This window comes from Rattus norvegicus, chromosome 3, assembly GCF_021556685.1.
Source record: "Rattus norvegicus strain SHRSP/BbbUtx chromosome 3, alternate assembly SHRSP_T2T, whole genome shotgun sequence".
Lineage (NCBI taxonomy): Eukaryota > Metazoa > Chordata > Mammalia > Rodentia > Muridae > Rattus > Rattus norvegicus.
This window is the reverse complement of record NC_141536.1, coordinates 9,954,527-9,976,877: the sequence shown is the minus strand read 5'-3', so window position 1 is coordinate 9,976,877 and position 22,351 is coordinate 9,954,527. Positions and strand designations below refer to the sequence as shown.

General features: G+C 56.2%; 1 protein-coding gene across 7 annotated transcripts in view; it reads right to left on the bottom strand.

Moving 5' to 3' along the window:
• Positions 1 to 4,954: 4,954 nt before the first annotated feature.
• Positions 4,955 to 22,351, bottom strand: part of Rxra (retinoid X receptor alpha) — an 87,413-nt gene continuing 70,016 nt past the window's right edge. For 6 of the 7 annotated variants that reach the window (XM_087649125.1, XM_087649098.1, XM_087649122.1 and 3 more), the window contains 6 exons: positions 19,068 to 19,237; positions 15,275 to 15,404; positions 13,412 to 13,544; positions 11,460 to 11,551; positions 9,986 to 10,091; positions 4,955 to 8,306 (listed from right to left, as the gene is read on the bottom strand). In XM_087649125.1, the coding sequence (XP_087505251.1) occupies positions 8,159 to 8,306; positions 9,986 to 10,091; positions 11,460 to 11,551; positions 13,412 to 13,544; positions 15,275 to 15,404; positions 19,068 to 19,237 (779 nt within the window). In that variant the 3' untranslated portion in view covers positions 4,955 to 8,158. 7 annotated transcript variants of the gene reach the window in all.

Genomic DNA, 22,351 nt, shown 5'->3' with positions numbered 1-22,351 from the left:
CACACTCAGGCGCAAACGGAAGCTTCCACTCCATATCTGCTGAGGGCGGCGAAGTTTGTTTGGAATTTCCCTTCCTCTTCCCAGATCTTTGTTTATTTATTCAATCATTTGTTTACATGAGCACAGCCTCACGGATTTCAAACATCTAGCTACAATCCAATTACTGCGTTATTCTGGCACCGCCCCCTTGACCTCGCTGGTTCATCGACCCCTGCTGCCAAGCCCCAGGCAGCGGTCTTGCCTTTCAGAAAGGCTCTGTTCCTACGACACAGGCTAGCCATGTTGTCCCTCCACCTGCACCCTGGGAGCCACTGACCTCCTGTGTGCAGTATGTTGTCTCATGATGCTGGAAGGCTCTGAGGTGCCAACAAGTGCCCATGGACCCTGGATAGCCCAGAGTAACTTTGCTGGCTTTCACCAACTCTGCCCTCCTCTCAACAGAGCCCCAAGCACACTCAAAGAAGGGGGTCTCCTTGATCTTCCCATCCTGTGAAGCACTTAGGATGTTTGCATGTGTGCCCAGAGTGCCCCCTAACCCCACACATTTATTGCTAAGCAGCATGGCATGGTACAGGGACACAGGGATGGTCATCAAAGCGGGGGCATCTTGGGTCACTTCTAGCTTGGAGTTATTGGGGGAAAGGTGTTATCAGTGTCCTCTGGCAAGGTTTGGGGTAGATGTAAGTTTTCAAACTGTAGGGTGCATCCCATGGATGGTGACTGGTGGGCCATCTTCAGCCTTTCGAAACCTGTTTGCCAACGGCTGCCCTCAGGCCTGCATCTAGTGGGACTATTGGAAGCCTCTGTCGGCAGCAGCCTCTCCTCTCTCTGAATCCTCAAGTGCATCTTGGGAATCTAGAGTATCACGCGCGCACGCGCGCATGCGCACACACACACACACACACACACACACACACACACACACACACACACACACACACACACACACACCAGGCTGCAGCAACAGGAAGGTGGCTCCTGCAGCTGTGTTCCTTGCCCAACCCGAGGCCTCCCACCCATCTCCCTCCATCTCCCTTTGACTCTAAGCAGACCCAGCCTAGGGCTGCAGGCCCTCAGTGTGTAGCTCCGTCCCCACAGCTCTGAGGTCCTTGCAGCAGGCCTGGGCCTGCTCTCATCCAGAGCATTGGCCTGGGAGCAGAGGCCTACCAGCTGACCCAGAGTAGTGACCCTTTCCCCTGGACAATCTCTAGCTCGAGCTCTTGGCTAACTCCCCTTGGGAGGTCGTTGCCCTACTCTTCGGCAAGGGATCTTTGTGTGTTGCCCTCCTGAGCCCACAGGACACAGTAACTGTGGCAGCTCTGACAGCACCCACAGGTGGGAGTCCGAAGCTGGGAAATAACATTGTCTGTTCCATGAGCTGGACTTGAGCCCCAGGCCTAGCTTCCTGACCCTCACACCAGGGCATGGGGTACCACTGCCCCTAGACAAGCTGGCCCACACACTGACAGCTGCTGACGGCAGGAAGATAGACGGAAGGTGATGCCCAGCAGCTGCTGCAGAGGACAGAGCTCCCTCATCTTTCAGGACCTAGGACGTTGGAGCTGGTTTCTCAGTGTGGGTCTCACAGCGTCAGTCACACCACTTGATGGTGACAGGGCCAGGAGGAAAGCAACCTAGAGTCTTAGGGATTCTGGCCTATGACGCCTTCCCATCCTGGAAGGACAGGTAAGGCCCCCTCAGGATGAGAACTACGCCTAGGAAACGTCCGGAAGGCCAATAGATGGGTAGATGGAAAGACGGATGGACAGATGTGCGGATGGTTGAGTGAACATTTGGAAGAGTAGAAGAATGATGGGTGAGCGGTTAGATAAACAGAAAGGTGGGTGGGGTGGCAGGAAGACTGCATAAAGTAGATGAAAGAAGGAAGAGGAAAGGAGACCGAAAGGGAAGGGGGAATGAAAGATAAAAGGAGGGACAGAAGGGAGGGAGAGGGGAGGCCAACAAGGGGAGGGAGAGGGGAGGGGAACAAGGGGAGAGATAGAAATAGAGGAAGAAGGGATGGAGGGAGGGAAGGAAGGAAAAGGGGAATGGAAGATAATAGGAGAGAAGGGAAGGAGAGGGAAGGAGAGGGAAGGAGAGGGAAGGAGAGGGAAGGAGAGGGAAGGAGAGGGAAGGGGGAGGAAGAGGAGGGAGGAGAAGAGAGGGAGGGGAAGAGAGGGAGGAGGAGCTATCGAGTTTCCTCACAGTCCCAAGCTTTTCCCTACTTGACCTTAGGCAGCTCTGACCTGTCCTTGGATCTCCAAGACTCACTGTTCCCTTTGAGGGTGCCATGGTGCCTGTCATCCTGACCCTTCTTCAGTAGGCAAGGGAAGTGGTGCCTTTTCCTGGGACCTGGGACCTGGGCCCTCAAGCCCCAGTCTTCTCCAAAGTGGCTCTCAAGGCTGCTATCTGAATTCAAGCTGCCCTACCTCAGGACCTGCGTTAGAGCCTCTCCACAGCAGTGGAAGAACAAGTGGCCCCTGAAGACCATCTCCCAAGTGATTAGGACTCTGGTTACCAGGGCCCTGGGTGTGGGGATCCTGTCCTTATCAGAGATGGGGAAACAGACCCGAGGTTTGCCCCTGCTGCCAATCAAGCACTGGTGCTATGAGTCTAGCCTTGCACATCCTCCAGGTTCCTAGATGTTACAACCCTGCATTTGTCAGCATGGTGATCTGTGCCTTAGGACTGGCCAGCACCCAGAGTATTTTAATCATGGGGTTAATACAGTTTAATACAGTACATTGCAGGGCACAGGTCTTAGAAGGGACCAGAAGGTTCTGGAGGGAATCGGCCTTGTCCAAGTATCTCCAGCAGGGGGCAGTGCCGCCTCACATTTGGGAACGATTATGCTGAGGTCAATCCTGGGCCACACAGGAGATCCTCTACAGCCTTCTAATCCATACTGGCACAGTCCTCCAGGCAGCTTCTTTGCCCCCAGGGCTCTGGAAGGACTAGTAAGCTGGGCCTTCATTTTGGACCCCCTCAGAACTTCTCCTGGCATTTCTCTGGACCTCTGCATCAGCTGACCATCCGCTTCTTGGAGTCAGCCAGAATGCACTCCCTTCTGTGAACCCCTTCCCTCCCTTGATGCTCTGACCCCTACCTGCCCACGATCCTGACACACATTATTAGCACTTGCATGGGACTGCTGCCCTCAGACCTGGAGACAGGGCTAGGCCCCATTTGCTCCAAAATGCGCCCACTACCACCACCACCACACAGTCCTTTTACCACTACTGCTTGCTGATGGGCAGGCCCCTTGGCTCCTGGTACTGGGCATAAGACCAGAGAAAGAAAATGGGGGCTTGGTGATATTCCAGGCAACACCAAGTGTCCCCAGACCTGAAGCCCTACCCCCACACTGGCCTCTCAGGTTACACAGGCCTAGAGGCTGCCTCAGCCTGCTGCTGCCTGATTCTGCTGCTGATAAACTTATCAAGCCCAGCATCTCTGGTCCAGAGGGACTGCCCTGAGCAGGCATTGCCATGACAACCAGAGGCAGCAAGGAGGCCTTAGACCAGGTTGCCAAGTGATGCCGGCAGGCAGCCTGGGTCTGCTCAGTTGGTGAAGAATTCTGTAGTACTGTGTCCCTGGAGGTGGTTGGTCCCGTGCACCACCCCAGGGAGACGTGAGCCAGGGCCAGCCTTGCCCCACCCGGATTTGCCTGCCTCAGTCCCTTCTTATCCCATTACCTGTGGGCCACTTAAAGCCAGCACCAAGGACCCTGAGAACTGTCCTTCGTGCGGTTGTTTTCCAGCTGGACGTCACCTTGCTCTCTGCCCTGACCTGAATCCTCTCATGGGCTCTCTTGTCCTTTCAGACTTCTGTAGAAAGGCTGGGGCCAACAGAGGATCAACCTAACTTCTAATGTACAGAGGGGATACAGAAGCCTAGACAAGTCACCACTCCTCAGAGGTGACCCTCGGGCACAAAAACCGTAATCACAGAGGACCAGAGTGGACTGGTAGAAGGGCTGGACCCACCCAGAGGCACCAGGTACGCAGCTGAGCGATTCAGACCCTCCAGGTTCCCTACCTCTGAACGGCCAAAGGCCTATTTTGAATCTGGGGGATGGCACTGGCCCTAGCTGGCTCAGGAGAAACTCCTCTTAGTGAAGCAGACACTGCATCTTGGAAAGTCTCAATAACGAAGGGCCTGGGGAAGGCTATTTCAGGAACACCAGTTTTTCGTTTTAGGGTGTGTGTGTGTGTGTGTGTGTGTGTGTGTGTGTGTGTGTGTGTGTGTGTGTGTGTGTGTGTGTGTCAGTATTAAGGTTCTATGTCCCAACGGGCGCCTCTGAAGCCAAGAGGGGAATGCACTGGGTCTTGCAGTTACATGTATGGAAGTGCACATTAGGGCGCTCCTAGGCAGGGATCTCCAGAAGCCTGGCTCTGCAGGCTGCTGGCCACAGCTACAAACAGTTGTTCAACATCACAAGGCCTCTCAGGTCCCGCTGCTCCCAGCCTCAGACTGGTACCCAGTGTCTCCCAGGAGTGAACCCATCAGCGGAGAGGGGCAGGAGATGACAGGGCAGTGTCACCCAACTTGAGGTTAGATGCAGCCCAATCTGCAGACAGCACGGAGACAAAGGGCATTTATCATGGGAGATGGCACAGATGGGGCATTGTTAACCTGTAATTAATCGGGTGGTTAAATGACATCACGTAGCTGGGCCCCTCCGTGTGAACCTCCTGCCCATTCTAGCAAGCAGAGAAGTAGAAGGTGGGTGCGGGAAAGCCGGGGCCGGGCAGGTAGCAACACATGGATTGGGGAATGGCTTTGTACGCGTCTCAAAGAGGCCCCAGGGGAGAGCATCATAGCAGAGCAGGCATGGAAAAGACCCTCCCCGGAGGAAGCAGGGGACGGACCGGAGCTGACCACAGGACCTCCCACTCCCACTGCCCCATAAGTCTGCAACTCCCCCAAACAGGACTCCCCAACACAGGACAGATGAGAACCGAATGGAGATATATTTTGAAACGCTCATATTTCTCTCTCCTCTCACGTCTTTGTTTCTTTTCTACAATCCTGAGACTGCTGTTCATCAACCCCCGGCGTCTGCACCACAATGTCCCAGAGAGCAGTTACGCGGGGAAGTCAGTTCACAGTCAGACGAGCTGCAGCAAGGCCGGCAGGCAGGCACCGAGGGCAGAGCGAGGTTGTTCAAATCACCAAGAAGGGGAAGGAAACCCTGCCCGGTGGCCCTCCCTCCCACCAAAGGAAGTGTCTGTCTGTGCTGTTCTCAGGAGCCTTCAGCCTCCTGGTGAGGGCCTCCTCTGCCGCCTGGGCGTCAGGGTGTCCCAACGCTTCTTGACACTCAAAGCAGAAACAAAACAGGTCCCCCGCCACGCTATCCAGTTTACATGAGGGATAAAATTACATTTGTACAAAAATAGATTCATTTACCCTTCCCGGTGCGTTAAACATCCTCTATCTTTCCTCCCTGCGGACGCCGCATCCTCCCCACGGTGGCCGCACAGCCCAGCTAAGGCATGGCTAGACATCAGGGCACTCCAGCCCGAAGCATCTGAAAATAGATGCAGCCCCTGCCTCCAGAGTCACCAGAGCCCGACTCCCGACAGAGGGGGACCTCGGGTCCTTGCTCACAAGAAGCAAATGTACAGGAAAAAGGGAAAGTCTTGATTAAAAGGAACACAAACATCAGTAACTGGGCCGAATCTCCCGTCGCCTCTGCAGTCTCCACAGCCCGTGCTCACGCCACACACCTGTGTGCACGGGGACCAGGTCACATGCCCCAGTTCTACGATGGGGATGGCAATGACTAGCCATTGGCTGCCTGCTTTGGCCAGGTATCCTGGGATGCCAGGGGAGGGGACTTGGGTGTCTCTTGGCGCTGTCACCAAGTCGCCCAGTATCCCTGGGGATGCTGCAGTTTGGAAAACTGAGGGTGTGGGGCCAAATTCCCCCAGTGACTGTGGTATCGGGGGTGACAATGGGCCAGCAGCTGCCACAGGCCCTGCCGGCCATCTTCGCTTCTCAGCCACGGGAGCCCCAACTGAACCTCCGAGCAGGGTGGTCACCCAGATGAGGGATATGGCCCAGGAGCTGCAGGGTGAAGTCACGTGACCATCGGTGGCAGCTGTCATCCAACCAGGCTGAGGTGGGGATGGGCGCAGGGTGGCTAATGAGCTGATGCTAGTGCTATCTTTAGAAAATTAAAGATTGCTCCACCATAATAACAACAATAATAATGACAATCACCTTAATTGAGCCAGATTGGTAACAGGACTGAAGGTCTGGTTAAACGAAGCCCCAATTTTCTCCTTAGTGACACCATGCCCACACCACCACTGCAAACAAACAGCACTGCACCTGATGACAGTGGCAATGAGGCTAAAGGAGCAGGAAGCTCACCAGGGAATCTATAGTGACGAGCAGTGGTGGGTAAGGCTATGTGGGCTAGTGGGGCTTGCGGCCAAGGCCCCAGTGCCTGACAGCCAGCCAAGCCCAGACGTGGCTCAGCCCCAGAACTTTCTCTGCTGGAGCCAGAGGATGCTCAGTGGCTCAGAAACAGGGCACAGTGTAGAACAGGGCTGACACGAACAGTGGGAGAGGAGGTCTGCAGAAGGCACGGTCCTGGGTGTGGACTGGGGAATCGGCTCCTCTGCCTAGTGCTACCAGCCCCAAAGGCTACAGATTTTCTAGGAAAGCCTAGGAGAGGAGCAGCTGGCTGACTCCGGGAACTGTGATGTCTCTCACAGACATCTCCCATGCCACTACGTGGAGAGAAGGGTGCAGGGAAGGTGTTTCTGGAAACTTTTATAGGTGCCTCTGCTGGCTATGGTTTTGGGATTTTAAAAAGGCGAGAAATCAATGTGTTCTTCCCCACCAGGAAGCTGGATCCTCCCACCCACCACCTCGAGGTCCAATCCCCTACATGGCCTGTTTCATGAGGGCCTTCCTCCCACCCCACACACCAATGGGAGACCAGCTGTGGGGACGCAGTATGGCCATAATCACTAAGGCACCTGTGCCTGACAAACCCGGGCCCTGCAGTCTGAGACTAGATCATGAAGACTGGTACCCAAGGAGGCCCCACAGTGCAAACCCGGCCGGTCAACGGGAGAGGCACACTCAGAGCCACACGAGACAGGGCTGAAGTCTAAGCAGGTCTGACACATAGAGCCCCTGGGTAAGGTTCTGGACAATGTCCACAGGCACCACCATACCGCGGCAGTCCCGGGAAGTCCCTGTCGGGATTCTAACAGAAGCGGCCAGTCCAAGGAAGGGCCCATGCTAGAGTCCCACACAGAGCCTGCTGAGTCAGCCGCACCCGACAGACCTGCCATGTCTGCCCGGTTCACCTCCAAGCCCCTCAGGCCCCCCTCTCCAAAAACCAGACAACAGCCCTCCTCTCCTCCCTGAGCCTCAGGATGTCCAGTGTCCCACAGGACCACTGAGGTGGAAACCCCATTCTACGTAAGCCAGGGCAGCCCTCCAGGAGGACCCATGGTGCCACCTTGCAGACCAGAAAGGAAGATCTGTGATAGGGAAAAGGCAGGCTACTCAGTTGGCTAACCCCGGTTGGTGAGACAGGACGGGAGAACGATGACATAAGAAGGAACTGGGGAACATGACAGCGGACCTCCAGCCCACGCGGCCTTGAGGTGGTCCCAGAATCCTGCTCGGGGTGATAGCCCAGGGTATCTTTGGAAACAGGCTTAAAGGTTAGCTATGACCCAGGAGGATATGACCTGCCCCACCTGCTCCCTTTCCCACCCTTAGCTGGGTACCAGGACTCTGCACGGGCAAAGATGGGGTACTCCAAACAGAGGTGCCACGCGGGCATGTCGAGAACCAGCGACAGCAACCAGCAACCAGAACAAGCCCCTCTCCCAGCTCCTGCAGCTCCAGGTGCTGAAGACCCCACGAAGTACCCCAAGACCCTCAGGGTGACCAGCCTTAGAGCCTGGTGTAGGGCAGGGGGCTGGGTAGGTGTCACGCCAGCTCTGCCACGGCCCTGGGCCAAAGGCAAGCATTAATGATGATGGCGAGGATGGTGATGCATCTTTTGGGACCATGGGGACGCTGCACCCCAAAGATCCACACAGGCCATCAGAAAGGGCAGGGACAGGGCTGGAGCTGAGCAGCTGTGTCCAGGCGGGGCAAGGGACCGGCACATGGGTGACGGGGCCTAGGTGGTTTGATGTGGGGCCTCCAGCATCTCCATGAGGAAAGTGTCGATGGGTGTATCCCCGATGAGCTTGAAGAAGAACAGGTGCTCCAGGCACTTGAGCCCAATGGATCGCAGTGCAGGCAGCCGGAGCAGCAGCTTGGCAAACCTGCAGGATGGTAGAGAGTGAGGACAGGTCAGGAGGCGGGGAGTGCTCCCTGCTCTACTCGGTGACTCGTAGCTTCCCTGGAGACCAGCCGAGCCCAGTGCCTGGGACCTGAGTCTGGTCTGCAGAGGAAGCTGCCTACGTTGATCCTTCTGGAAGAAGTGGGGAACTAGAAAAAGGAGGCTCCTTGGAGACAAAAGAGTTGTCGACAAGGGGCAGGGGTGTGGCAGGGATGTAGCAGGGGTGCAGCAGGGGTGAGGTAGGGGTGCGGTAAGGTGAGGTAGGTACATAAGGCCCTGAAATGAAAGGAAGAGCCAATGGTAAGACTACTGTTGGCCAGGACAGGCCCAACAGGGTTTAGGAGAGCAGTTACAAGTGTGGGCTTGCTCCATGGGCAAGGAGAGCCTCAACAGAGATGTCAGCAGGCAAGGGCATGAGTGTCTCTCTGTGCATTGGAGAGGCCTCTGCAAGAGCAGCTGTGCCTATAGGGGCAGTGGGGCGTGTCCTGGAAGATGCATCAGAAAGATCTGTGGGCAGCCTTAGTAATACGCATGGGGTGACTGACAAGCCACAGGGTGGAGACCCCTGCTGAAGGGAGAGCCAGCAGTGACTGGGGAATTCCGTGCTCCAGCAGGAGCACCTCCCTGGGGAGGACTGGAGAGGCCTTGGGGTTCCTCTACCCCTGGAGCGTTTCCTGGGCAAAAGACAGACAGGCATGGGGAAGGAGTCTAGGAACTCACGGGAGATGGACAGACAAGAGAGGACAGTGTGGTGCGGGGACAGGACCTGGGGTCCCACATGTGACCTCTGCTCGGGGCCTCCCTATATAGTGGAGGGGGCTCTGGGCCTCATTAATTATTAACAATGTCTTTCATTTCCAGAGAGGAAGCCTTGTGGCTGGCTGCCCCGCAGTCCTCAGTTTAAAGGCACAGGCGAAGCTTGGCGGCTGGAGAGGCGCCAGAGAACAGGCTGTTTTCTGCTGAGCTGGCGAGATGGGCTAAGGCAGGAAGCCAGGAAAAACAAGCTGCTGCCACCCTCCTGTCCTCCTCCGGGAAGTTTCACTTTAAACCAAACCAGATGAGGGCTAAACAGCAGTGTGGACAGTTAACCATGTGTGTGCCAGGCAACGGACGGGTTAGTGTGCCCGACCGCCCGTCTCACACTACCCCTCTCACACATAGTCTGCACACTGAGAGCCTGCAAGGGGAGAGGCAGAACTGAATCCTTGGAATGCACCATTCCTCCTGAACACCTACTATGTGCCTAACACTAGACTGTGCACCCAGCACCCTGGACCTGGACATGACTAGATGACAGTCTTAGGCCAGCAGACACGATGCTTTCTCCAGCTTCAGACACCTACTCTGAACAACTGAAAAGCACCTGCACTGTGCTGGCATTTCCGGGTCACTGAACAAGTGAAGAAGAGAAGTCATGAATAGCAAGGACCTACTGTGCGCTAGGAAATGGATCGATTCTCTCAACGGGCTACAGGGGAAAGTGAGTTGTCCTCAGAGCTCATGAGTCCAAGGGCTGCCTCGCTCCTGCTCAAAGCCTAAAAAGCATCCCAGGGTGGTCTTGAGGAGGACAGCATAGTTCTGTGGCATACGAAGGGCTTTGGAGAGGTGTGGCTGAGCCCAAGTGTAGAGGCAGGGGGCTGTCGGGGACGGAGTGGAGCTCACCTGCCCGGCTGCTCAGGGTACTTGTGTTTGCAGTACGCTTCTAGTGATGCATACACCTTCTCCCTCAGCGCCTCCACCTCAGCAGGGTTTGAGAGCCCCTTAGAGTCTGCAGAGGAAAACAGCCTCAGGTCAGAGCCCCCAGACCGCCTCCCACAAACATGCAAGCCCAGCAGAGAGGGCATATGCTACACAAGTAGATATGGCTGCCCTGCAGACCCAGAGCTCCGAAACCAGGAGGACGGGTGCTCCACTCGGCCACTTGAAAGTCAAGTGACCTTGTCATTAGAGGACTTAGTTTCCCCACCTTTCTCTAGGTGGCCATGACCAACGCTTTTACTGCCCTTGGGCCCTGGCCCCAGTGACAGGAAGCCCTTCCCTGAGGATCTCCCCACACCATGAGTCGGGGAGGCTCCTCCATAGAACCTAGACACTGGCCACAATACAGGCTGCAGGAAAGCCACAACCACAGTCATCAACACCATCAGGGCCCACTGTGCCAGTAAGAATGCTGGGGGTAGCTTAGACTACATAAGACACCTTCAACTGACCCAGTCCTGACAGGACTACCCCTCCCTACCCCTTGAGGCCCCAGGCCCAAGCGTCCCTGGTTCGCCATACCTCCTACTCAGACCTAACCTGGGAAACTATGAGGTTGGCTCAGGAATTACAGCCTGGTGAGCTATCTGGGGTGGAAGCCTATGTCCCTGTCCCCCCATATCTTCTACTCACTATGGGCAGGGCTGGTGAGCCCCATCAGCCAAGCTCCCAACCCACATTCAACCCCTTCCTAGGCAGACAGGGATGAACTTTCAAATACGGAAGCCCATGAATGCCTGCTGCAGCAAGTGCCCAGCGCTTCCTAGAGCCTGGCCAGAGCATCCACAAGTCCATGGGCCACCCCTTGAATCCCTGAGCTTCTTCTCAGCAAGAATCCCACACTCTCTGCTAATGCGTTCCCATCCCCATGTGAACTGGCCACCAGTGGCATCTGCCACCCACCCAGTGCTGTGAGCACGGGCCTGGGCCACTGCTCACACTCCAGCCTCGCATGCAGCGTCCCACACAGAAGACACTGCCTCAGCCTTGTGGCAGCAGCAGCTTGGAGGCCCCGCACACTGAAGCTCCAGAGCCAACCAAGGGGCTTGCTGTCCTCAAGAGGCTACTCCACCCTGACTCCCCCAAACGCCCTTGAAACCAAGGCTTGAGACATGTCAGCCACCCTCGGGACACCTAACAAGATGGACTGACCACCAACCCCATCCTGGGAGCTCACTCTAACGGAAGACCACTGTGGACAGCAGAGCCCGCGAGGCTCAGCCGGAGAGCACTGATGTCAAGTGCACACTCCAGTCTCATAGAGTGCCACTTGAGCCTCTCCATTAAGTCTCCAGACAAGTGGAGGCAGGAGATTGGTGTCTTCTGTGATGGGGACGCTGGGCCCCGAAGGCCCACAGAGGAGATGGCAGGGCCGTACCAGGGTTGAAGAGGACAATGGCACGCAAGCAGCCCAGCTCCGTCTTGTCCATCTGCATGTCACGCATCTTCGACACCAGCTCCGTTAGCACCCTGCGGGGAAAGCAAGTGCCAGTTAGACACGTCCTTACCAGGGCCCCACCAAGGAGGATCCACTGGATTCATGAAGCCCAGGGTAGACCGGGAATAGCTGGATGTACTGGGCCTGGCCACGTCCACAGGAAGGAAGCATCGCCATGAGCTCAGTTCTGTGGAGGATGGTGTCCTCCACTACCCCAGCGCTGTTTGGGAATCTGAGCCCAGAGGAGGAACCCTAAGGAGAGCTGAGACAAGATCTCCTGCTGTGTGGCCAGCCCAGGTTGCCCTGCACTCATAGCTGTTCCCTTTAGCTCCAGGTTAGACTTTTCCCTGGGACAAAGCCTCTTGGTAGAAGTCATTTTCCATAAGCGGATATCACCTTTCCTCAGCAAGATGCCTCCAAAGGGCCTTCACATGTCCTTAGCCCACTCGACATGTGCGGAGTCTGGAAGAATCCTAGGCTCCACTCCGGTGTCAGCCACTTGAACCAGAGTCTCTCTGACCTCAGCAGCAAGGAGGAGCCCTGACACCAAGGGTCAGACTTCACCCTTTGACAATGAGGGTAAGCTAGAACCTTTCCAACCAGCGTCCCCAGAAGACAGAAGTATAACGCCCCCAGTACATCACTTCACTGCAAGCTGGCATCTGGCTCTACCTCCCAAAATTGGACCCCGGAAGGCTAAGCCCTAATGCCTTCCCCTGTGGAGCGGCCCCATATGTTAGCTTGTCAGAGGCTTGTAGCAGAGAGCTTGGCAGTGAGCTGAGGTTAGCCTTTGTCTCCCACGCAGCAACAAACCTTTCTGTACTTAGACGGCCTGCCTGTGTGCTCCACTTGGCCTTTACCTGGGAAGAGCTCAGTCTGTGTATTGTCCTCACTGTCCCAGAGTACTGGTGGGTGGCTCTGCTCACCTCTGACTTCAGGAGCTCAGGGACTCACCCTCTCCCCACTTCCTCCTATAGGCCTGCTCATTCCCATTCACTGCCCTACGGCCCTGCACCATCCCTAAACCCCCAACCTCAGCTGGCAGCAACTGACATCCAGGTCCCCAGGACACTGAGGTTTGGCATGGGCCCTTAGCTTGTACACCAAGGCTGGGCATCCAGACAGAGGACAGGCAGTCGCAGTCCCTCAGCTGGTGGGCATAAGTAAGGCAAGCATGGCAGAAGCGTAACTGGCTGGGGCCGGGCGGCCTTTGCATGTGTCTGCACTCCAGGCAGCCTGCTCCTTTGAGCATGTGTGTTAAAAGCAGCTCAGGCATGTGCAGAGGTGCCTTCCAGACCCAGGTCCACTGGGGGCGTGAGTAGCAGCAGATCAGAAACACCAGTTATTCAGTGATACATCAGGGCACAGGTCTGGGATGACGACGGTGCTTATGGCTGAGGTGTGCCCAATGTTCACACTATAGAACCATACCAGTGCCGTAACCTGTCTTTGTTATACTTGGGGATACTCAGCTCACAAAGGAAGAGGGCTGCCTGTGGCCTCAACCCCCCTGACACCGGACTGCACAGACAGCCATCTCCATATGTCGGGCCTGCCTTTTTCACATTAATGTTTTTCCTACACACAGGCTATGTCCAACAGAGCAGGAAGAGACTAAGGGGCCTGTCCCCAACTGTCTAAGATAGTCCCTGCCCTATATACCCATCCGAGATGGCCCGAATATTGAAAAGAACACCCACCTCACCTACCTGCTGACCACAATCCATACTTAGCCTACCAACCCACAGACCATCAAAGACGATGCTACACCACTCACGTGTTGGAAATGACACCCGCTCTTCCCACCCACTGAAAATGGCATCCGTTCCACCTACCTACCAAAGATGGTACCTACCCTGCCCACCTATCAAAGAAGGCGCCTCCCAGCCCACCTGTCAAAGATGGCGCCCACCCCAGCACTGTGAGCGCTGTTCCTGTGTACGTGCAGGCCGGTGGCCAGGAGGATGCCGTCTTTCACAGCTATGGAGCGGTGGGAGAAGGAGGCAATCAGCAGCTCGTTCCAGCCTGGGGAGGGGAGGCACATGGTCACTCTGCTGTTTCTATGACCCCCATCACTGTCCCTTCCCCTCACCCACACCAGAGCTCCGGAAGCAGCGTGTTCCAGACTCATCTCGGGTTCCTAAGTGGGAGCCCAGCAAGTGGACCTAGAGAAAGGTTCCTGGGCACCTGAGCGTGAACTCCACCTCTTCCTTCTGTCAAGTACACAGTTTACCAGTATTCCTGCCTGGAAAGTTCCACCCCAAGGACTCTCTCGTACAAATGCAGGGCACCGAAGCTTCTTTCGTGTGCCTCAGAGTGGCTGAGAGACCTCCCAAGGACTTCCCCTGTGACAGCTAGGGAGGGCTGCTGCCAGTCTGGACCATGCACAATGCCCTGGAGTCACGGGCGCCATGCCACATATCCCAGGCTCGAGCTATTACGGAAGCACTAAAAGGGGGCCCTGAAGAGGAAGAGAAGAGGACTCTGCACAAACAGCCAGGGGCTCCTTGACGAGGTAGCACATGGAGTCCAGAAACTCCATGTTCCGAAATCCCAGGCCTTGCTGGTCCCATACCATGACTGCAAGCACGCTGACACATTTTACAAGAGTAAACGGAAGCAGTCAGCACTCGAGAGGTGGGGCAGGACATGCTTCTTGCCACGGGGGAGATCACCCCCAGGAATGTGACCTTGGGGACCCCGCAAGGGTACGAGTGGCCAATTCTGCCTCGCCTCATATCTAGGCACCTGAACCCTACGCTGAGCAGGTCGTCTGAGGCCACATCCCAGGGCCGGCCGTTCCTTCCACGTGGGTTGGCCTGCTTCGGTGGCAAGGACTTCTAAAACGCCCAAACAGTTGGTCCAAGGCTAGAAGGCTAGGGGACTTTGCTGTGCCCACAGTCCCTGCGGTAAAGACCCAGACAGTGGTGTTTCTCCCGGACAGAATGCGTCCCACAGCCTCAGAGAAGCCCTGTGTTCACAAAGTGGGTCACATGCCGTATCCCAATGGGGCACAAGCCCACCTAGGCAGAGGCCAACATGGCAGAATCCATCTTGTTCATCTCGGCAACCCATGCCCACCGAGAGATCCTTTCAAGGGGAAAGCAGGAAGGCCACGCCCCAACTAAGTACACTCCATGATACACAGGGTTCCATCTCTGCTCAGTTTATCTTCCAGGGGTGGACTGAGGCTGAGAGCCCCTTGGTGCAAGCAGAAAACCAAAGCAAGTCAGGGCGCTCAGGCCCCTCAAGACAGCATGGGCACCAGAGCGAGGCAGTGTCCACCGTCACCACAGCTCTGCAGTGAGCAAGAGCTGCAGGTGCCTCTCTCTCCACAGGTGGAGAAGTAAGGCTCCCAGTCTTAGCACCCCTACTGGTGACTTGGTGCAATCTGGGCAACAGTCAGCGTGCCCCAGTGCCCAGTTAATAAATAAGGATCAGGGTGGCCTGCAGACCTAGCCCCACCCCACATTCCAAGGCTACACTCCTCCCCAATGGTCCCCTCGGCTGAGTATGACAGAGACATACTCTTATGGTCCAGACACTTGTATCAAGACCTCTGCTCCGAAAAAGACCTGAAGCTAGAAGGTGACACGGCTGCAGAGGTCGCACAGACCCGGCGGGCAGCCTGAGGAGAGCCTCTACTGACTTTCTTAGCTGGAAGGGAAAAGTCGCTCTAGACAACAGGAGTGGGCCGGAGCTCACCACACCACCGGCGGCCTCCCGCTCTAGCCTCACTTGCCCGGGCTACTCACCTGCCCGGAGGAGGATGACCTGGTCGTCCAGGGGCAGCTCAGAAAAGTGTGGGATCCTCTTGGCCCACTCCACAAGAGTGAAGAGCTGCTTGTCTGCTGCTTGACAGATGTTGGTAACAGGGTCATTTGGCTAGAGTGGAGGAAGGACATCGATCAAGCCTCACACCTCTGATAACCCCGGCAGAACAACCTCAGCCCACGCAAAAAAAAAAAAAAAAAAAAAAAAAAACCATGGAGTTGAGTTCCAGAATCTGCATCCCAAACTCTGGCATCTGGGACCTGGCACAGTGAAAGACTCTGAAGAAGAGATCCACCCATAGTACCAGGGATGGGGGAATGACCCTGGCTGACTGGAGCTGGACTAGTATCACGGCGGGGGTCATCAGAAGAAGCAAGAGCCTCGAAGTCAGAGGGATGTATCAAAAAAAGCAGATTAGAAGACACGGCTGACCTGAAGCTGGCAGGAGTCCCAAGTTAGGGGACTGGGGAACCTCCAAATGCGGGAAAGGCAGGAAGGGGAGAGTCAGCACTGCCAACGGCCTGACTGGGTCCCACCCACACAGATTATGGTCACACAGCTCAATGGCTGAAGAAAACAGAATCTGTACCATGGAGGCCACTGGCAATGTGCACCACCGCCCATCAGGTCTTCCCCGCCCTGAGAGGAAGACCCTGAGGGAAGATGATAGAGGGCATTTAACAGGCAGGTGAGGGGGCTGAGGTAGGGCCAGACCCCATCTCTGAAGGTAACAGTAGCCCACCGAAGAGAGAAGTCCTATCAAACATGCAAGTACAAGCTTAGGGCTGGTCCTTGCTCGGTCCAGATTCCAAGTCGTAGGTAGAGGTGATGTCACTAGAAGCCTTCCAGAAAGTTCTGCCCAGAAGAGGAGCAACCAGTCCTTGCCATAGGTGAGGTGCTCAGGTGGGCCTCACAGTAGGCTGAAAAGCCCATCCCAGAGCCTGGCAGGGGAGCCAGGGCCCTCTGATTTCAGGGTGTGATGGGTTAAGAGTACCCGAGAACAGGATACAGGACTCTTGGGCTTTACAAACAGAAGTGGCTGAGCATCGGATAAGGAGAGAATGGCCGGCTTTAACGGGCTTCAGCTGACAGAAACCATCTGCTCAGCGGTGACGTTCAGTCTAAACACCCAGCCCCGTGTGAAGGGCCCGTGAAGCGCTCGGTGAAAAGGCACTGACAAGTCAGCTTCGCACCACTGGCCTGGCAGGACTGGCTGCAGGGGAAGCCCGGGGCAGCAAGGACAGGTGATGTCAGCACATGGTCCTCAGGACAGAGTCCAAGGGAATGGGTGCCATACCCCAGCCACAGAGGCCAGCAGAGCCCCAGCACAGCAGGTACTAGGGACTGACTCTGTTTAGCATGAAGGCTGTCTGCAGCCTGGCTCTGTCTCTCAGCCACAGGGGGTTGTTCCATGGATGTCTTCCTCACTTGCCATCTATCAAGGAGCAGCCCAAAGAGAGGAGACAGTGAGGGCCCCAGGCCGGCTGTGAGAACGCACGGACAACAAGCCTCATGCCCAAGCCCTGTGATCTCTGCCTTGCCTGAAACAGCTTTCTCCCTGGCCACCCTCTGAATCCACTGCCACAATGCTACTATGGTTGAGCAAAAGAGCTCAAAAATTATTCCACGGCTGACTGTGGCCTCTGCGGCCACGTGCACACATGCCATCTGCCAGGACTGGGCACCAGGCTAGAGCAGAAGGAAGGAGGCGGGGGCTATACAGGTATGAGGCCCGAGGCCTGCAGGCTCTCACTGGAGGGCCGTCTGGAAGGGAGGACTGAGCATGCCCTGGCTCTGCCCTGTTCTATCCCACTGTGAGCTTCACTCCTCTCAGCAGACTCCACTGCAGACGTTTAATGAGCTACCGCTTCCCAGCGAGGCATGGTCACAAGCCCACCCAGGCAGGGCCCGAGGAGCCAGCGGCCCATCTGTGTGGCTAGGTGCTGCCTGTCCAGCCTCTTTAGCTTGCCTGAGAGGGAAGACCACCAGGTCCATGTATGGAGCAGTCAAGGCCAGTCACAGGACACTGACCTCCCACTGCGTATCTCTGAAGACCTGAACCCTCATGGAAAAGCGGCAAAGGCCACAACTGAGGCCATTCCCAACAATAGCCTTACTTGATAGAGGAAGACCCTAGTCCCCCCCTTCACACCCCAGCCAACCACCCTCAGGTCCTATTCCAAAGTCCTGATGCTGCTCTCCTCTCCCTTGCAGGACTGATAAGAGGGCTTAGGGAACAGACTCCAACCAGAGCGCTGGGGAGGTTCGAGTGGGCAAGGCTTTTTGTGGTCTCCGTTGGCAGGTGTGGTAACAGAGCCAGGATTGGGTCCGCCAAGGAAGGCTACCAGCATTGCCCCTAGTACAGCAGCTCTGGGATTAGACACAAGAATTCTGGGTCACAGGTCCTCACAAGTATACAAGGGGAGAGACTACAGAGAGGAAGAGACATGCCTGGGCCCCTAGGACAGGCCAAAAGTGCTGACCCCACATAGCTCAGACACCCCACTGACTCCTGGGATAGCTCACTATCCCCCTGCCCTACACCTGGAGTTGAAGGAAAACAACCAGGGCCACAGGCTGAGACGAGGGCACTAAGACTCAAGAAGACCAGCATAAGTCTGCTTCAGAGGGAGAAACGGACCGGGCCTTCCTTGAGGTCTATCTGGACTGGGTGTCCAACGGTTAATGGCAAGACTCTAGTCACAGATCTGAGGCCCACACGGAAATCCAGATGAGGTCAGGATATCAAGAAAAAGCATATACAGGGCAGACATAGCTGGGCCATGTGCTTAAGACAACATGAGGCTTGTGGGTTTGTGCAAGGCCCTGTTCTTTTTTTTTTTTTTTTTTTTTTTCAGAGCTGGGGACCAAACCCAGGGCCTTGCGCTTCCTAGGCAAGCGCTCTACCACTGAGCTAAATCCCCAACCCCGCAAGGCCCTGTTCTTGAATTTGCACAAGAAACATCATAATCTGGGACACAGCCACAGCCTTGTGACTGGGGCCTCGGGCAAATGGGGTATCCCACCCAAACAAGCCCACACTGGCCAATGTCACAATGAAGTGACAGCAGAGGCAGGGGAGGGAGGGCTCGGGGAAGAGTTCAGATGAAAGTCCAGGAACAGGCATGGAAGCCAGAAAGATCTGAAACTAAGACCCTGCAGTCAGGAAAAGGGCCAGCAGTGGACACTGTGGCCCTTCCGGTTTTGTCTGGAGGCCACAGCAGCTATAGGTAGCAGGTGGTACAGGAAGATGGGAAAGTGGTTGCCTAGGCCATTCCTATAGGTGGCCAGTTTGAGGATGACTAGCTGAAGGGCCAAGAGACACTTCTGCTTCAGCACCTCCCTGTTGGCTTCTCCACCTCCTCATAGCAGTGGGTAGGAGAGGGAGGTCCAGAACGTCTGTCTCCCTGTGACCGTACTCTGGTGAGAGCCAGCCTGGAGCCCAGCGACTGCTGCTCTGCCCGGGTTCAGCTGCTCATAGCTTCTCTGCAGGATTCCCCTGCACTGAGCTCAAGCCCCACTGTGCGTGTAAGCCAAGACCCACAATGGCAGTTGGTCCTGGGCTGGACCCTGCTGAGTATCTGGATGAGGCAGACAGGCAAGGCCAGCAGGAAGGTTGGTATATTCCCCCCAGTCACAGGGTCACCAGCTGGACAGAGGTCCCACTGGTGGGGACAAACGCCACAGCAGCCAAAGGGCTCGGGTTCGCTGGCTGTTCAAGCAGGAGGGTAAGCACAAGGGGAAACTGAGGCAGGTGAGCATCTTGACACTCACTGAGCTGGGGTTCAGCCCCATGTTTGCCTCCACGTATGTCTCAGTCTTGGGCTCAACAGCGAGCTCAGCTTCCAGAATCTTCTCTACAGGCATGTCCTCGTTGGCACTGCTGGTGGACTCCACCTCATTCTCGTTCCGGTCCTTGCCTCGCTGCCGCTCCTCCTGCACGGCTGTAAACAGGAGACAGTCACCCGGGCTGGCCAGTCCCCACAGTTCCTAGGACATCCACAACATGCTCAGGGACAGGCAGGGCTAGCTCCAAGGCAGTGTCCTGGAGTCCCCTCCAAGGCCAGCTGAGGGAGACACAGGCTGAGCCCAGCCTAAGACCTGCCTGTACCTTGCCACTGGGTGGCTGTATGCCCTGAACACACCCAGCTAATAATGGAAACACACCAGAGCCCATTTGAGCTCAAGGCAGATGGCCTTTCCTGGAGCTGATGGGTCACAGGAATTCTAACATGGGTTTTCAAGACATTGGTGGTCTGAGGATGTGGGGAAATCCAAGAAGACTTCCTGGAAGAAGCAGGAATGGATCTAACGGAGGGAGTAAAGTTCAATGGAAGAAACGACTTACAAAAATGTCTAGAAGAGTACAGGGCATGTTCTGATCAGGAGCAGGGGTGGTGACTGTGATACACAGGTGACCACTGAGGTGATAAGGCAGAGCTAGGGACAGTCACAGTCAGAGATGCACGGCCCAGGCTCTCTGTGCTTGCCTCGGCCAAGAAGCACCCCACCCTCACACGGCCCATAGCTTGGCCCCACTCCTCCAGGATGCCACGGGCCTTGGGACTGCCCACCCTGATTCACACCCCAGACAACAGTCCCCAGATAGCTGTGAGCAGCCTGGCCCTCGAGGATGGTAAGGGGCAGCATGGAAGGGAAAGGCCGGTGGGCTGGGCAGGCTGGCTCCTCCCACAGCTGTCCAGCCTGCAGGTCCAGTGAGGAGCCTCAGGCTAGAGCAGCAGAGCATGCTCTATCCTCCTGCCTCCCTCTAACAGCTCCTGTGGACCTGTTCTCCTCTGTCCTGCCCACACTCTGACACCAACAGGCCCCTCCCTCCATTCTGGGTTCCTGCAGCAGGCTAGGTGGAGCCCTGGGTGGTCTCCTCTCCAGACCAGTGTCCAGAAGGGCGCCTTTCCAAAGAGTGTGGCCCAAGGGATCTGCCTGGTGCTGCTCTCTCAGGACCTTGGTCAGAGCTCTCCTAACCCTTGAGTTCCGTAGGTGGCAGGACACAGTTCAGCAGCCTCAGGGTCTCAAGAGCAGGGCAGCACCAGCCTCCTCTTCTACAGCCAGACCTACCTCCTGGCCCACGAATGGCTTACAGAGTAAAACACAAGGCCCACAGGAGGGCTGAGGAGGAAGGGGTTCGCACGCTGCAACCGGCCTCCTCAACCACCTGGAGCTGCTGGCGGCCACCTCCCAGGGAGCAGCCTTCTCTCTGTGCCCATCTCCCCTCACTCCTCCCAGGCTCCCACTGCAATGCTCAGCCCAGTGGTTCCCTTTCTTCCGAAGCTCTGTGACGGTTCTCAGTGCCCCTGGCTATTGATCCTTGCTGGGCCCACCAACGCCATCCAGTTGAGGCTCTCCCATGCTGGGGCTAAGCTCCCCCAAATCTCAATGGCCTGGTTGTAGCAGAGACTTTCTACCTGTGAACACGCCACGGATGGAAGGCTGGTCCGATGCCTGCACAACATCAGCTGGGCTGAGGAACTGGGCAGAGGCTGGTGTTTTGCAAGCTTGGCTCTTTTGGAAAATCTGACAGCAGGTTGGGGCTGGTGCAGAGTTGAATGCCATGGGCAGATGGTGCCCAGTCTACGGGGGAAGGGCTGCAAAAATCTGCCCGGTTCTATCCCTCCCCAGCTGGGCTCCTATGGGCCCTTCATGTGGCTGCCAGCGCATCTGGGTTAGGGTCACTCCACAAGTCACTGAGGGGTCTAGCACAGGGCCTAGAGACTCCTCAGTCCGCTAATGCTAAGCAGCCCCACTGAGCGGCATCTGAAGAGACCAATTGTAGCCAGAGCCAGGCAACCGTCCACCCCCACCCCATCTCAAAGCCAGGTGACAAAACTCTTCAGTCTTGGGCTAGGACACTGTCAATTCAACGGCCTCACCTTCCCAGACGGGAAAATCAGACTCAGAGAGACAAGTGCCAAGGCAAACTGCAGGCTCTGGAGTGAGAGGTCCGCCTCGAGCAGCTGTGGCACTTTGGGCAACTCCTCTAGCATCTCTGTACCCCACTTCCTGTAAAATGTCAGTGTGGAGCCTGCCCTCCAGGGAACCCTGAAGGAAGCACCTGAGCAGGCTGGGCCCCACCCTGCTGGCCCAGTTTCACTCTCCAGTGAGGGACTTCCTTACTCTCAGAGACAGCCCTGGGATGTGAGAAGCCCAGAAGGAGGCAGCCCAGAGTGCAGGCCCTCACAGCAGCCAGTTATCCCTGAGAGCTTGGCCACGGGCGGGCGGGTGAGGGGCTCCTCACACCTGCCTCCCGTGCGGGGGCAGCTGAGAATTAATTAGCAAATGTTTTGTGAAGCACTTTGAAGCCTCCGAAGGCCCCAGCAGCTCAGGGCGGCATCGTTATAAATATTATCGTTTTATTTATAGGCAGTGGAGGGGGCAGAGGGAGTGGGGGATTTATGTTTTGCCAGCTCAATCACCTTTTAGACACACTCATGTTTGACTTATGCTCCACTGGCGCCGGGAAGCCTCGGGCGGGAGGCGTCTGTAAATACAGAGCCTCGTTATCCTTCCAAGCCCGCACAGGCCTTGCGGGGGAGGCGGCTGCCTCAGACACTGAGGTTCCCTCAGCCTGTGGTGGTGCCTGAAGCCGTGGCTCAGCCCTCCCAAGATCCAATGCAGGCTGAGCAGGAGATGAGCCTCCTCCGACACACCGGGATCCCCAGTTAGGACACAGTCAAAAGTGGAGTGTGTGGGGATTGCTCAGCCACTGGGCCCAAGCACAACTGAGGGACCTGAACAGGATGTTGAGGTAAATGGGTATCCCAGATCCTAGTGCTTCCCATGTTTGGGACTCTGCCAGAAACTGTAGCTTTCCTCTGCTCCTTAAAAGCCCAGAGCTGGTCTGTAAAATAGGCAGGACCAGGTTCAACTAACATACACTAGCCTCTTCCCCTTCTTCATACTCAGGCAGGGTTGGGCCAGAGCGAGTGGCTTCTTCCCAAGGTCCCATGCTGAGGGTATGATATTCCCTCTCTCAAGGACAAGTCTGGGGCAAGTCGCAAGAAGAGTTAAGACACGGACAGACATGCACGCATGGACAAACA